Here is a 13711-nt window from a genome sequence, read left to right as displayed (position 1 = left end):
AAAGAACTTTATGACTGTCAACTGCAAATCATAAGTGAAGCCAGTCTCCATAAACATGTGAAATGAAGGTGAATGGGTTATAAAAGTTCCTTGTAACAAATGATCTCAGTTATATTCATCACTGACAAGGAATTCAAGTTACACCATAAATCTCTTATTTTGCAATATATTACAAGTTCAAATTCACAGTGATTGGTTCTGTACTGCTGGCTAAACAAACTTGGGTTCAACATTCTGAGAACTAAGCTAGATCCATCAAAACCATAAATAAGAAACTCACAAGAACTAATTGATGAACACGCCCTTCCATTGGTATCATTTATAACCCATTTACAAAGCACAATGGCTGACCTTGGTCACTGCCAAAACACCTGCCACACAGAAGGAAAACTAACAGATTCAGAGATGTTAAAAACTCTTTTCTGCTAACAGTTATTTTTACCAGTAAGTATGCAAAATGGCACAATCTAAATATGGATGTTACTATATCAAATTTAGACTGCAACTAGAACCCAAAAGGCTACTATTCTATCAGTATTTCCTTCAATCTCAAGAAAATGTCGTCTTGCTGAACTCAGCTAGTATTCAGCTCAGTGTGCCTTTCAAAAAAAAAAAAAATCAGTTTCACTGTTCATACACGGAAACAGGGAACTTCCCTGGAATATTTTCTGACCACTACTTTTTCTTTTTTGAATATGATGCGTAAGAAACGAAAACCATAGGGAGTCAGACGCTGAAGTTGAGGATGCCCTTTGAAGACGATTGTTAAGCTGCGGGAGGCTATATAACAAGTTTAAGGCACATACGCACGTTAAATTAACCTCAGCCACTTTATTTTAAATGCATTAAAAACAAAACAACCATAAAACTAATTGCTTCTCTTTAAGGTGTCAGACTTCCATTGTGATGCAATTTCACCCTAATCTATTTAACACAAACAACATGTGTAGCATTTGTTCCTGCTAATTAGAGTATAACAATTAAATAAATTACTTGGATACTTAAAGACGTCTGGCATCTCACTGTAAAATATTTTACTTTAAAAGGTATTAAGAGCCTGAGTGCTTGGTTAAACAAATGTTAGCCTTACAGTGGGGCCCGTGAACATTTTCATTTATTCTCTCTAATCACTACGGCAGTAAATGCCCTCTCCTAAAACCACACCTAACAATAAGGGATTTTTCCCTGAAGAAAATCAGAATTCCCATAATTTAAAACGTAGTTAAAAATGTGTTTGGATTGGTGAAAATCCCCAACTTGAGAAGAACATGACTGCATTTTTCTCTCAAGTTCTATGTAGTTTTCTGAACAGCCAGATTTCAAAATAACTAAGGTTAAATTTTCATCAAACTCAAAGACAATCCAAAAGAGGGATGGAAATGGGGGCTAAAATCTGTCTCACTCCCAGAAGAGGTAGAAGGGACCCAAAGGTATAAGGAACAAAATCAAAGGAACCCAGGACGAGGCTGTGGAGAGTAAGGGAATGTGGATTTGCAGTTGTCATGTTCTATGGAGGGTGAGGGGGTATAAACCAGCACAGTTTTCCATAATAAAATCCAAACCACACCAAAGAGTACACAGAGAAAAAGATCTTCATCTGACCTGGGTCGGTATACTCAAGAGGTTACAGTCATGACCAATTTCTTGTGTCTCCCTCCAAAATATTCTAGGGCATTTACAAGTACATCTAGATTTATATAAATATTGACTTTTGTATATTTTGAAAATGGTAGCTCCCTACACCTTCCCCCTCCCCCTTTTATAGACATCATTTCCTAGGTGTAAATGTGGGGAAAGGCTGTCTTCGTTCCCCAGACGCTGGTTTCGGGACGACCTCCACTCGGGCGCGCGCGGGAGAGCGCTCAAGTGGCCGAGGAAGGAAGGGGACAGCTGGGTTCCCGCGCTCCGGCAGACCCTGGTGGCCCCGGGCCGCGCCGCACCTGTTCCCGCGGGGGGCACCCGGGGCGAGCCGGAAGCGCCCGGGCTGCTGGAGGAGCGCCGCTCGGGGCCCGGCCGCAGGGGAGGGCGGCGCTCACACTCACCACGCGCTTCTGCGGCTTGATGAGGGGCCGACTGAGGCCGTTCATCTTGCTGTAGAGGCCGCAGGCGTTGCACAGGTAGTGGCCGGTACCGTCCCGCCGCCACAGCGGCGTCTGGATGGAGCCGCAGTTCACGCACTCACGGCTTTCAGGCAGGTCCTCCAGCAGGTCTGCGACGAGAGCGGGGACAAGAGGCTGGGTGAGGTCGCGCTGCTCCCTGCCCTCCCCGGGCCCCCCCGGAAGTCCCCCGGTACCCCTGGCCGCGTGCTGGCGACGCGCTGCCCGCCTCCCCGCCCGCGCCCTTCCCCACGGATCTTTCTGCTCCGCAGCCAAGCCAGGAGCCGGCTGTGGTCACTATTGCTCTGGTTCAGCATTTGCCCAATACTTCTGCAGCCCTGGGAGTGACCAGTAAAACCCCAGGAAAGGAGCAGGAGGATATGGTGCTGAAGGCTGAGTCCCAATCATCCTCCTTCTGTCTCCAAGGACCTCGGAATTGAGATGAGCTGTGGGGAAGTCACTTTGGGTCCCCTGACCCCTCCTTTTGGGCTGTTCCCAAGCGTTTCAAAACTGAAATCTATCTTAATTACAGTGTGCCACTTATCAAAACTGAGCAAGCCATACAATATCAACACGGATCACTGACCCCTGCAGCAACCCACAAATATCCTGGGACAGAGTAGGGCCCAAGTAATTTTTTTATTTCTATAAATCCCAAGTCACTTTTATTTAAAGTATTTACTATATCTGCCCCCTTCCTTTTCTTAAAAAAAAAAAAATAGACAAGTGAAATGAGAAATACTGTTCTTGAGCACTTTATCGATTAGAAAGTGACTCAGGTCTCCTAAGGGGAAAAAAAGACACCAACATTAACACACAGAGATAAATGTTAAGTTTTACGTTCATGCCACAAGGACCGAACACTAAAACATTCTGACTTCCACGTGGGTCTAACTGCTTCTATCTGCAAAATTTCTACAAATGATTGCTATTTTACTGATTCAAACATTATTAAAACCATTTCAGTGCTAAATAAAACTGTTTCCTATTTTCCTACACTAAAACTTCAATTCATGCAGTCGATCTAAATTGTGTTTATGTCATTTTGCTATTTGGGTGGTTTCTGGTGTTTACAACTAACCTAAACCTGTTCATAACCAAAAAAAAAAAAAAATCTTGAAAATAAATGGTTGTAACATTTATTACGTCTGCTTAAATTGATTACCTATGAAAAAAATTGATTAACTATGAATGTATAAGTACTCTCTAAAATGAGATAGGTACAAAAGACAAATAAAATAAGATAGGTACTTATTAATTAAATAAGTACTTTTAAAATAGACTTCGTAAAAAATAAAAATATCCTTCTGTTTAGGGTTATTTATAGAGGATTTAAATGTCCGAATTTGGCTTTCTTTAAGAAGCATTTCTGAATCAATTTTTAAAATAAATAAACATTACATTTTAAAGTTTTATTTGAAGTTGTGTGCTAGCAAACCTTTCTATTCCTTCTCATTCCCAAGCAATTTACAGCTTGTTTCTACCACTCTACTTGTAAAGATATTTAAATGTGTCTTTGGCATGAATAGTTTTTAATTCCATTAATACTATTTACCCTACAAAACAAGTCTCCTTCCTCCTCAAGAAATAAGTTTAAAAGAAACTAGCATCCTACATAACTGGAGTTCAAAGTTGTCATGGGGATAGAGCAACTTACAACACATCACAAAGATTTATTCTTCTCCGCCCTAAAAGCCACTATTGACTACGGTAATCAGTAAAATGCTCAGGACTTCAAGGACACTGAAGTTAAACAAGGTATTTGTCTTAGTTGTTGACTTTAAAATGTTACCTATCAGAGACCCTCTCGATAGAGGAGTGGGGCATTCCCTGGAGAACCCAGCCCTACGCCTGGCCTCCTTCCCCCAGGCTGGAAACAATAAAGACTCCCAGAAGACAGCGTGAACACTCCAGGTAAATCTCTTTAGTCATCTGAAAACCCAAAGACAAAACTTAAAGTCCACTTTGGATAAATAAAATTTCCAAAGTTTGTTTATTTTTAATTAAATCAAATCTACAGCTCCCATTTTCTCCCTACCGCTTACCCAGCAGCTACAATCCTTTGACTAAAATAAGAAAACTTTTTAACAATTACAAAATCTTGATTGTGCTAGACATTCATTCACCAGTTTCCCCATCTACCCTCACCCCCACAATTCATTATCGTCTCCCAATACGATGACTTGGGATCCCCGGGGGAGAAAAAGGCTGTGGGGAGAGGGGCACAGCCAGCGAATGCCGTCGCAGGACCCTGAAAATAATGGAACACAATTCGGGAGCTCAGGAGGGCGCTGGGCTCCAGGACTGTAGCGCTGTGAGGACTCCCCCCAGGACTCCCTACCACCTACCCACCATCAAAATCAGGGAGAGGTGTATGGAGCATGTTCCCAGAGGCCTCCACACTGTGTAGGTAGAGAGAGCTCAGCGCTAAGGTTTAGCCCTGCTGTCTGCCTAAATCTATTAAAGAGTGCCTTCAAAAATAGTCTGTTTAAAAAAAGAAAAAAATCGAAGCGGAGAGGCAGGGAATCTAGCTAGGAAGCTGGGAGGAGAGGTTTTGGAGGTCAAGGTTTCTCTAGCAAGAGAACACCTGTGAAGACAACCGAAATTAGAGGTCTTTTGCCTCCCCCAACCCCAGACTGGCTGATTCTCAGTAGCTTCCTGACTTAAAAGACTCTATGCAGAAGCTGGGTGTTCCCAAGCCCTTCCTAGTTTTGGGTTGTTGTTAGTGAAAGTTAGTGAAAGGATAAGCTAGGTTTAAAATGAAATTTGTAACTCGCCTACTATTGCACCTTACTGCCTCTGTCTGAAAAGCTTTTCTATACAAAATAAGTTTCTTTAAAACATCCAATGACTCCGATTATGACTTTTGGGCTACTTCTCTTTCTGTCCTGTGAAATGCTGGAAGACTAGGGGAAGAGGGGCATGGAGACTACACTAAGGTGTGTCAGGAGATAAGTAGAGCTGCAGGATCCAGCTCCCACTGCGTTGCCCCTACCCAAGGCTACACACTCTTTTGGATTCCCCGCTGGATTCCCGACTGACAAAAGCCTCACCCTAACCACCACCCCCCTTCCCATGCTTTGAAGATTCCTCACCTCCCAGTCTCTCAGCTCCAGCCAGGGAGCCAGCCACGGGTTCCTGTGCCACAGAAAGGGTGACAGCGCTCTGTCTCAAGTCTATACTCAACAGGGCCCTCCCTACCCACTCTACACCGCAGTGAAGACAGTCTCCAGGGCCAGCTTCCCAGAGGAAAGCAGAGGGAATTTTGAGACCAGAGTCTTAGAAGAGGTAGAGAAAGAGAGGGAGGGCTTGTTACCAAATAACCCATTGCCCCCTCCCAGTGTTACCAGGAGGGCTTTTCAAGTCAGATCCTTCACTTTCAGGCCACTGCCATTTCCAGTGTGTCTTTTGAGTACAAGGTTGGCAATTCCTCAGTTGATCCTAACTAAGTAGGGGCCCCAGAAGACTTGTCCCAAAACCGAGCACTGAGGCTCCCAGGAAAAGCCCAGACCTAGGGTGTGAGGACACCAGTTAGGATAATTTAAGCTGACATGCCTCCTGCCTCTTTGCCACCTCAGTGACTCCCACACCTCGCCTCAAACAAACAACAGCCCCCCCACCTCAAAAAAAGTTTTGTCTTAGGAGTCTGTCAGTTTATCAAACGGGTTAAACACAAAGCGAGAGACCTGTAAAAGCACCACAAAGTACCCAGAACACTGCAGCAGCTGAGAACAGAAGCCAGAGTGGTCAGGCCAGGTTAACACAGTTCATAACCTCCTCTGCTTGAGCAGAAAAAATGGGGTGTTTCCAGGTATTTTTACAACTGTGTTTTCCCAGTTCACCCAAAATTGCCCCCAGACATTGGAATGAAAGTATGGGTGGCATGGAAAACTGGTGAAAAATCAGTAGGCTGAACTCTGGACGAAAAACAGATGTGGGAGTGCCAGGATCCCTGGGTCCCAGTCTGGCAGGGGCAGACAGGGGCAGCAGCCCCAGACACCACGGCCCAGGTGATGTCCAACCAAAGGGCCTCTCCACCAGCTTTCCCTTGGGATAGTCAGAAGGCTGACCAGCCCAGGTATCCCCCTCTTTTCTCCCTCCCACTGAAGGGGAAGCCAACTTGGTCCTTAGGTCCTTTTCCACTGTGGGGCTCTTAAATACTCTCCTTGAGGAAAACACAATTCCTCCCCTCTGGAGAGCTGAACTGGGTGAGACTGTGTTTTAGGAGAGGGTGAATCAAGGGCCCAACACTCCCCTAAACTTACCCACCCCAGTAGAGTCTCATTCTCCCATTTAGGCAAATTAGGGTCTGTGACAGATCTCAGGCCCTGTCAGTTCCTTCCCTGGCTTTTTTTCTCCAATTGCCCACCCCATTCACTGTTAAAGTCCCTTGAGCTTCTCCAAGGCACTGAGATGAATACGCGCACCTTGTCTCCTTCGTGGAAAGGAACTGAAACAATCCGCAAAATAGAAGCACTTCATCAACACTGCCAGACTCTGGGTGGCCCTGCCAAAGTTCTGCAAATCCGGCCTGGGGCCAGGCGGACCTCTAGGCACCCAGACAGAAGAGCTCTAAAAACAAGGCCCAAGTCAACCAGCTGCTCCACACCCTCCCACAGGCCCCAGCGCTTCAGGCCCCCGGGCTGCGGCGCGCCTCTTACCTGCACTGGGGCCCCGCGGGACCGGGAGCGGGGCTCCGGCACGGCTCTGCAGGCTGTGCAGGACTGGGGTCTCGAAAGGTCCTGCGGGCCAGGCGGGAGTCAGCGGCGCACCCACGTAGGGCGAGTAGGGGTTCGGGTGGTGGTGATGGTGATGGTGGTAGGTCCCGTTCAGCGGCCGCGCGGCCGACAGCGAGCTGTACTGGTGCTCGCGGCCGCCCATGGCCGCCAGGCTGCCGCCGCCGCCGCCGCCCACGCCGCCAGCGCCACCGCCACCCGCCGCTGCGTAGCCCCCGGGGTCCCGCGCCGCGCCGTTGGCCACGGGGGGGCTGGGCGAGTAGGGGAAGCGCGCAGAGACGTGCGCCGCTGCCGAGCCGGCGCTGCCGGGCCCTGCGGCCCCACCGCCGGCCGCGCCGCCCGCGCTGCCGTACGGGGGGCTGTCGGCCGAGGCCTGAGGCCAGCCGGGGTGCGCGCCGGCGCCGCCCGCGTGGTTGGCGGGCCCGCTGCCCGCCCCCTGCAGGTACGGCAGGCCCGGTAGCATGGAGCCTACGCGGGTGGTGGGCACGTAGACTGGGGAGCTGGCCGCGGCCGCGGCCGCTGCGGCGGCGGCTGCCGAGTGCACGAAGCCGCCGGGCGCGCCGTCGTAAGCGGCCGGCCCCTGGCTGGAGAGGGCGGCGAGGGTCTGGTACATCTCCTCGGGCTGCTCGGGGGCGAAGGGGCTCAGCTTGGCGCCGCGGCTGGACCACAGCAGCTTGCTGGCTGTCGCGGCCTGGTCGAGGTCAGTGAAGAGCAGTAGGTCCTCCCAGCTCGACAGGGCGCTCCCGGGGCCTGCGACCCCGGGCGCCGAAGGTCCGTGGGGAGCCCCGAAGGGATGCGAGGCGTATGGGCTGAGCAGCAGCGAGCGGGCCGGGGGTCCCGCCGCTGCCTCCGTATCGAGCTGAGGCGTCCTGCAGTTGCTGGCGCCGCCGGGGCCACGCTCCCCACCCCGGGAGCAGCAGGAGGAGGAAGAAGAGGAGATGGGGGAAGGCGGCGTGGAGGGCTCCCGCGCTGGAAAGGCTCCGGAGTCGCTGGCGTCGGCAGCCGCGGCCCCGAAGCGCTTCGGCAGGCACCAGCCGCCGTCAGTCAAGGCCATCCACGGTCCGGCGCCTCTCCAAGCTAACTTCTAGTTCCTGAGGCGGGGTGAGGGGAGGCAGGGACGGGAGGAGAAATCAAAAAGAGTTACAAACGCGCAGGCCACACATCTCACTCCACTGCCTTTTCTAGCTAATGAGATTTCTCAAACATCCCGTTTCTGCCCTGGGCGCGGGGTTTGGGGAAGGAGAGGGGAACGGAGCCTGGGCAGTCTCCGCCGGGTTCTCCCAGGACCGGGATATCCGCCCTCCCTTGCCTGCACCACTTGGGTCCCCTCGTCCTCCCGCCCACCCTCTCCGCAGCATCCTTCATCTGCGGCGCGCTAGATCCCAGGGGTGACGAGAAGCCTGGCGGAGGTTTCCCTTCTGCCCCAAAGTGGTTCCCTCTCTGCCGAAGACACACAAAAGAACTTTTAAAGTAGTTGTGCTGGTCGGCGCTGCCTTGTCCCGCCTCGCTACACGTGCCCCTAGCCCGGAGTGCCTCAGTGTGAGGTCTACCCGCGTGAAAATCGTTAGAGTAAGGAAGGCAACCTGTCCCCGAAAACGAAACCGCCGCGTTCTCCCACACTGGCTTTCCCAGAGCTTCCCCGACTACGCTTGATGGGACGCAGTGCGAGCTCCAGAGAGAAGCGCAATTCAGCCCAGGGAAGGTGGGGCGCCGGGGCGGAGACGACAGTCTCTGACCTTCCGGGCCCAGGCACTGCTGGCTGCCCGCGGGGCCCGAGTCTCACGCCCAACACTAGTCCCCGTGGCGCCGCACACCTTAGACACGGCTCGAGTTTGCACCACCAGCGCGTGCGCTCACGCCGGCTGAGCCACCCCCTCCCACCCTGTGGTCATCCCCAACCGCGGAAAGGCCAGACCGTTCCGGAATCGGACGTAGCGGGGTGGAGCGGAGCACAGAGGAGGGGGAAATGCAGGGTTGGGGGGGGGGGGGTGCGTGTGAGACCGCCCCGGAGCCGAGGCCACCCCAAAGGGGAGAGCAGGAAGAAAGACGGGGAGACTCGGAGGGAGTGGGGAAGGGAGGCGAACTGCAGCCGGGAGGGCCTCCTCGGAGCTACTTTTCCAAATCGCTTCGTCTCATCGGAGATAACCATACTAAAATTAATGCCCACACACAGACCCGGGCCAGATAGCAAGAAAGAAGTCTCTCTGCTCGCCTGACTGCCGGCTCCCGCCCCTTTGCGCCAGATAACTCGGAGATAAGGCTGTGCGCAGATAAGCGCTTCAGGGAGAGGAAGAGACAGCAGAAGTTGGTCCGCGGTGTCCCAGGAACCTGGGAGCCGCTACAGTCGGCCGCGACAGGAGAAGGAAGACACCCTCAGAGCCGACCGCGGCCCGCAGAGGGCCGGAGAGTCCGGGGCTGAAGGGCCCGTGACGGGTGGGGGGTAGGGAGAGGAAAGAGGGGAGCCCGAGCAAGAGAGGAAGCAGCCGAACCTCGGGTGCGCGCTGCGCATGGAGAACCGCCACCGCGGAGACCGCTCTTGAGCGCGGAGAGAGGCTGAGGGCGCCGGCAGGCAAGCGCGAGTCCGGGGTCTGCCCGGCGCTGCTGGTGAATAAAAAGGAGAGAGGAGGCGCCTCTTACTGCTCTGCCGGAAAACTGCAGCCTGCGCTCCTGATTGGACTCACCGAGCCTTAAACAAACAGCGCTCGCCGAAGGGTGCCAGGCTGTGGGTCGGAACTGCGCTGCGCGAGCAGCTGGGCGCTGGAGGTGAAGAGGAGGAGGAGGAGGAGGAGGAGGGAGTGAGGGGAGGAGAGAAAAGAGGGTGGGGAGGGGACCGCGGGCGGCGGGGGGAGGGGAACGCGCCGCCAGGGCAGACAATGAGCCTGCGGTTGTGGGCCGAGCCCAGAGTACCTTCCCGGGAGTGGGGGCGAGCCCTTCGAGGGGGCGCAGAGCCCTGGGACGCCCGGGGAGGGGCGGAGGTGGAGGAACGCTTGACCTGGCTGGCGACCCACACCCACCCGGCGGCGCTGCACTTTCCTCCGCCCCCAGTTACACACGCACTCACGGGGGCGGGTGGGGGGAGCAGTGGCTGTGCAAAGCCCCGCGCTGCCACCGCGGCGGGAGGGATGCGCCAGCTTTCGGGTCAACGTGCCCCCCAGAATGAGGGGGGAAAGTGCTTTGCTCTTCGGGCCTGCCCCGTTCTTCTGTCCACGTTAGAAGAGTTTTTGTTGTTCTGCAGCTGTATGGGACTGACCTTAAACTTTCCCCGACCTCTTCTCGAGACCCTGGGGTTCGGGTCGTGGTGGCCACCGGGGCTCGAGGATCCAAATATATGGAAAAGAAGGAACTCCAGTGCCCAGCTTCTTATCTCTACCCTGCTTTTTAGAAACAGACTATAAATTCCCAGGAGGTTTCGGGAGTTCACGTCTGCACTCACCAGCTAACCTTTGGGAAAAACCTTTTGATTCGGGGTCCTGGTGTACTTAAAGGCTAGTCCCTGAAGGTGCGCGTGATGGAAAAAAGGGCTTCCACCCCAGTTGCGCCCCAAGATGCTCTCCAAGTTTTGGTGTCCCGTTTGCTCTGAGCTTATCTTGGAGAATTTCAGGTAAGTCTTGGATAAGTCATTGGAAAGGGGGAGGGGGGTCAACTTCCCTGGACCCAGCGGGAAGTACCGCTTCCCCACCCCCACCCTCACATACACACCCCTTCTTCTCTCCCTCCAAATGGTTATCACAACTGTGTACAAACTGATACGGTCCTGAGCCGGCAAAGGGACTGGAAATGAACGTCGCAGGGTTATCAGCGCCGATCTGTCAGCAGCGAGGCGCGCGGCCGCAGGTTGGTCCGCAGGAGCTGTGATATATGTCTCGCTCCCTTTAGCGCACAAAAACATTTCTTCCGACAGACGTGACCCCAGAAGGCCGCGGAGAGAGAATTTTAACTAGGGCAGGAGGAGTTGCTTTGTGAGAATGGATTTTACAATTTTTTTCCAGGTAAATCGAAGTAAATGATTTTCTAAAGGTCAGTCTCCCTGAAAGCATTTGGGCTCGCTCTCTCTCTCTTTCTCTCTCTCTCTCTCTCTCTCCTTTTTTAATACTGTGTTTTTCCAGTTGGAAAAGGAAGACAAGACTAAGAGAGTTGAACCGGGGTAGGTAGGGACATTGTAAAATATGGTTTAGAGAGGTCGTGAGACTGAGTCGCTGAAAGTATGTTTCCTCACTATAATAGTGAGCTGTGAACCTGTGTATTGTGGGGAGACAAGGGGACAGACCCTGACAATGAGGGGGAGGAGGTCGCCGAATCGAGGAAGTCGAAGAGAGTTCTTTTTTTAATTTTTTTTCCGTTCTTCGTTGTAAATTGCTGCTAAACACTTCTGACTTTTCAATTGCTACTAAGATGGTCCATAAACCGTTCTCATCCAATTTAGTCACTTTTATTACATTCCTCTTTGCTTCCCCCAATCACTGTGGCGGTTCCCAGTTTCAATGTGGCCACAATCGGAACCAGTGAAGGTAGAAAACTCTGGAACAGAGATCGGCGACCGGAGCAGGATTCAGGGGCTTTAAATTTTAACCTGAGTTCGATCGAATGGGACTGGCAGAAGAGCTGACCTGGCGTCCGCCTGCCACTTAACTCCGACCAGGGTTGAAAGCTACTTTCTTTTGGGTTTTTCCTGAGTTTCCGACCAAGTTTTTAACAGACTCAGTTTTTTCAGAAGCTCATTTGTAAGCAGTTACAGAAACGTTGTGGACATTTGATTTTCTTTGGGGCCAACTGTTGCCAAGTGCTTCTCAGTTTTACTCTTAAAAGCAAAGGTGTTGTTGTTTTTTGTTTTTTTTTTTTTCATTTTTCTTAATTCATATCTCAGTGAGGTGATTTCCAATGCGGACGAGTTTTTAAAAATCCTCTGGCTAAGTTAGATTCCAGGATGTGAATGGCCTCCAAGCCTGAGCCCTGAGAAGACCCAGACCCGAACCTGATTCCTGTTGTGTGTGTTTCTTTATATTAGGAAGTATGAAGGTGACTGAGTTTCCTTGGACAATAGCTAAGCCCCCAGGGACGTGCTTTCCCCGCAGCTCCGCAGCAGCTGTACGAGGGTGCACCGGCCCTGACACCGCTGGGACAGACCGTGACCGACCCCACAACGTGCGGTCTCAAATGGCTCGAGAAGGCGCCCGGGATTTTGCCTTCCAGATTCCCAATCTCTTTTTAACATTGCCTAAAACAAGGGTGGGCAGTTGCAATTTGCTCCTTTGCACGGTCACAATTTTTTTTAGACTGGTTTTCCAACTAAAGGAGACAAGGGGTAGTAAAATGGTTTTTCTTTTTTTTTCTTTTCAGTTCGCTTAAAAATAAAACAAAACCGCTTAACCCGTAGAGTTTATCCAGACAACAAGCTAAGGCTGCCTGACCCATCCAGTGTACCATTTCCCCAATGCATTGGATTTGGCCCTGGGGAAAACACCCCCGGAAGTAGTGGCACATTTTCAAAGCCACCCCTAAGGGACCCTGGGTCCCGCGCTTCCTTTGAGCACACCAGCTGGTCCAGAAAGGAGGGCAGAATAGGGATGCGGAGGGAAGAAGTGCACCCCAAACTAGGGAGGAACCCGAGAGCTGGAGAAGTCCCCCATAATTCCCCAGTGAATAGGCTGCTAGAAGTTCTATTCTCTTCGCGGTTTTTTCTTTATCTTTTTCCTTTCCTTTTCCTTCCGTCTGTCTCCTTTTTGAGGAGATTTACTAAACTGAAACGAAATTATTTCTCCCCGGACTATTTAGACTCGAGGAGGGGCCCCTCTGGAGTGAGCCTTCCATCCTCAAGCCGCCCTCCTCGCCCTCGGAGAGGTGCTGGCTCCGAAATGCGACCTGTCCCCAAGGCTGATTTATTTGGGCTGCGCCACACTACTATTTGCGATTCGAATCCAGCCGGAATCCGGCAGCCAATTGGGCAGGGGGCGGAGGCTTTGCTGCCAAATGCGAAGGGGTGTTTGGGAACCCAGTGGTGCTCTGTTTCCAGAGGAGGGCGAGACCCGGGTGAGGACCGAGAAACGACACGCCTTTACCCGCCCCCCGAAACCTTAAGCTCAATAAGTTGTCAGTTCACAAAGCTCCCGGCTGCTCCAGCGAGGTTTCGGAAAGAAAGAATACAATTTCTGATTTAAAACGTAGTTTTAAATTGAGAGTTTTAAAAAAGATCTCTGGGGCCTTCTTGCCGTTACCGTATCTCTTGCTGTCCCTGGGACGCTTTTGACGAAGGACACGGGTCGCCCCGGTGCCCCCACCCCAGCCAGCATCCTGCCCCAATAGTCGGGTTGGGGCGGCCTGTCCCCCGGACTCAGCGGCTGCCAATCCAATGCAAGCGCGTCCAGAGAGTCCAGGCGGTGTTTGGGGTGAGGGAGGGAGGGTTGTCTCTCTCTCTCTCTCTCTCTCTCTCTCTCTCTCTCTCTCTCTCTTTTTCTTTAATTCTCGGTAGCCCAAAAACACTCTTTAGGAAAGTCAGGTGGTGGCGGCGGGAGCTCGAGAACTGCGCAGCCTAGAAAGCCGGGTCGCCCCCACCCCCCTCCGTCCGGCTCCCCGCCCCCTCGCCCCGCTGGTCACCAGGAGTTGGGAACTTGCCGCGCCAACGCCGGGCCAGGGCGGTCGGCACCGAGTCCCGGCGCGCGCGCGCGGCTGCTGCAGGCCCGGCCCGGCGGCCCCTCGCCCCGCAGCCCCGGGCCGCCAGCGCGGCGCGGAGAGGTCACCGCGGTGGCATTCCTCCCCGCGCGCTGTTTACGTGACTTAATGTACTTCATACGCCGCGGGTAAGTTAGGGCCGCGATAAGCGGGCGACCAGAGAAGGGTCGCTGTAAAAGCCCCACGCTGGGCGCCTCCTAGCCCTCCCCTCAT

At 52.6% G+C, this 13711-nt stretch overlaps 1 protein-coding gene across 1 annotated transcript in view; it reads right to left on the bottom strand.

Moving 5' to 3' along the window:
- Window positions 1–9560, bottom strand: part of GATA6 (GATA binding protein 6) — a 32309-nt gene extending 22749 nt beyond the window's left edge. The window contains exons 1-3 of the mRNA XM_047828637.1: window positions 9322–9560; window positions 6758–7923; window positions 2043–2209 (exon numbers count right to left, since the gene is read on the bottom strand). Coding sequence (XP_047684593.1) covers window positions 2043–2209; window positions 6758–7886 — 1296 coding nt within the window. The 5' untranslated portion in view covers window positions 7887–7923; window positions 9322–9560. The remainder of the gene's footprint in view (window positions 1–2042; window positions 2210–6757; window positions 7924–9321) is intronic.
- Between the last annotated feature and the right edge of the window lie 4151 nt (window positions 9561–13711).

This window comes from Prionailurus viverrinus, chromosome D3 (assembly GCF_022837055.1).
Source record: "Prionailurus viverrinus isolate Anna chromosome D3, UM_Priviv_1.0, whole genome shotgun sequence".
NCBI classification, from domain to species: domain Eukaryota; kingdom Metazoa; phylum Chordata; class Mammalia; order Carnivora; family Felidae; genus Prionailurus; species Prionailurus viverrinus.
Note: the sequence above shows the minus strand (reverse complement) of the source record. Positions and strands in the feature narration are given on the sequence as shown.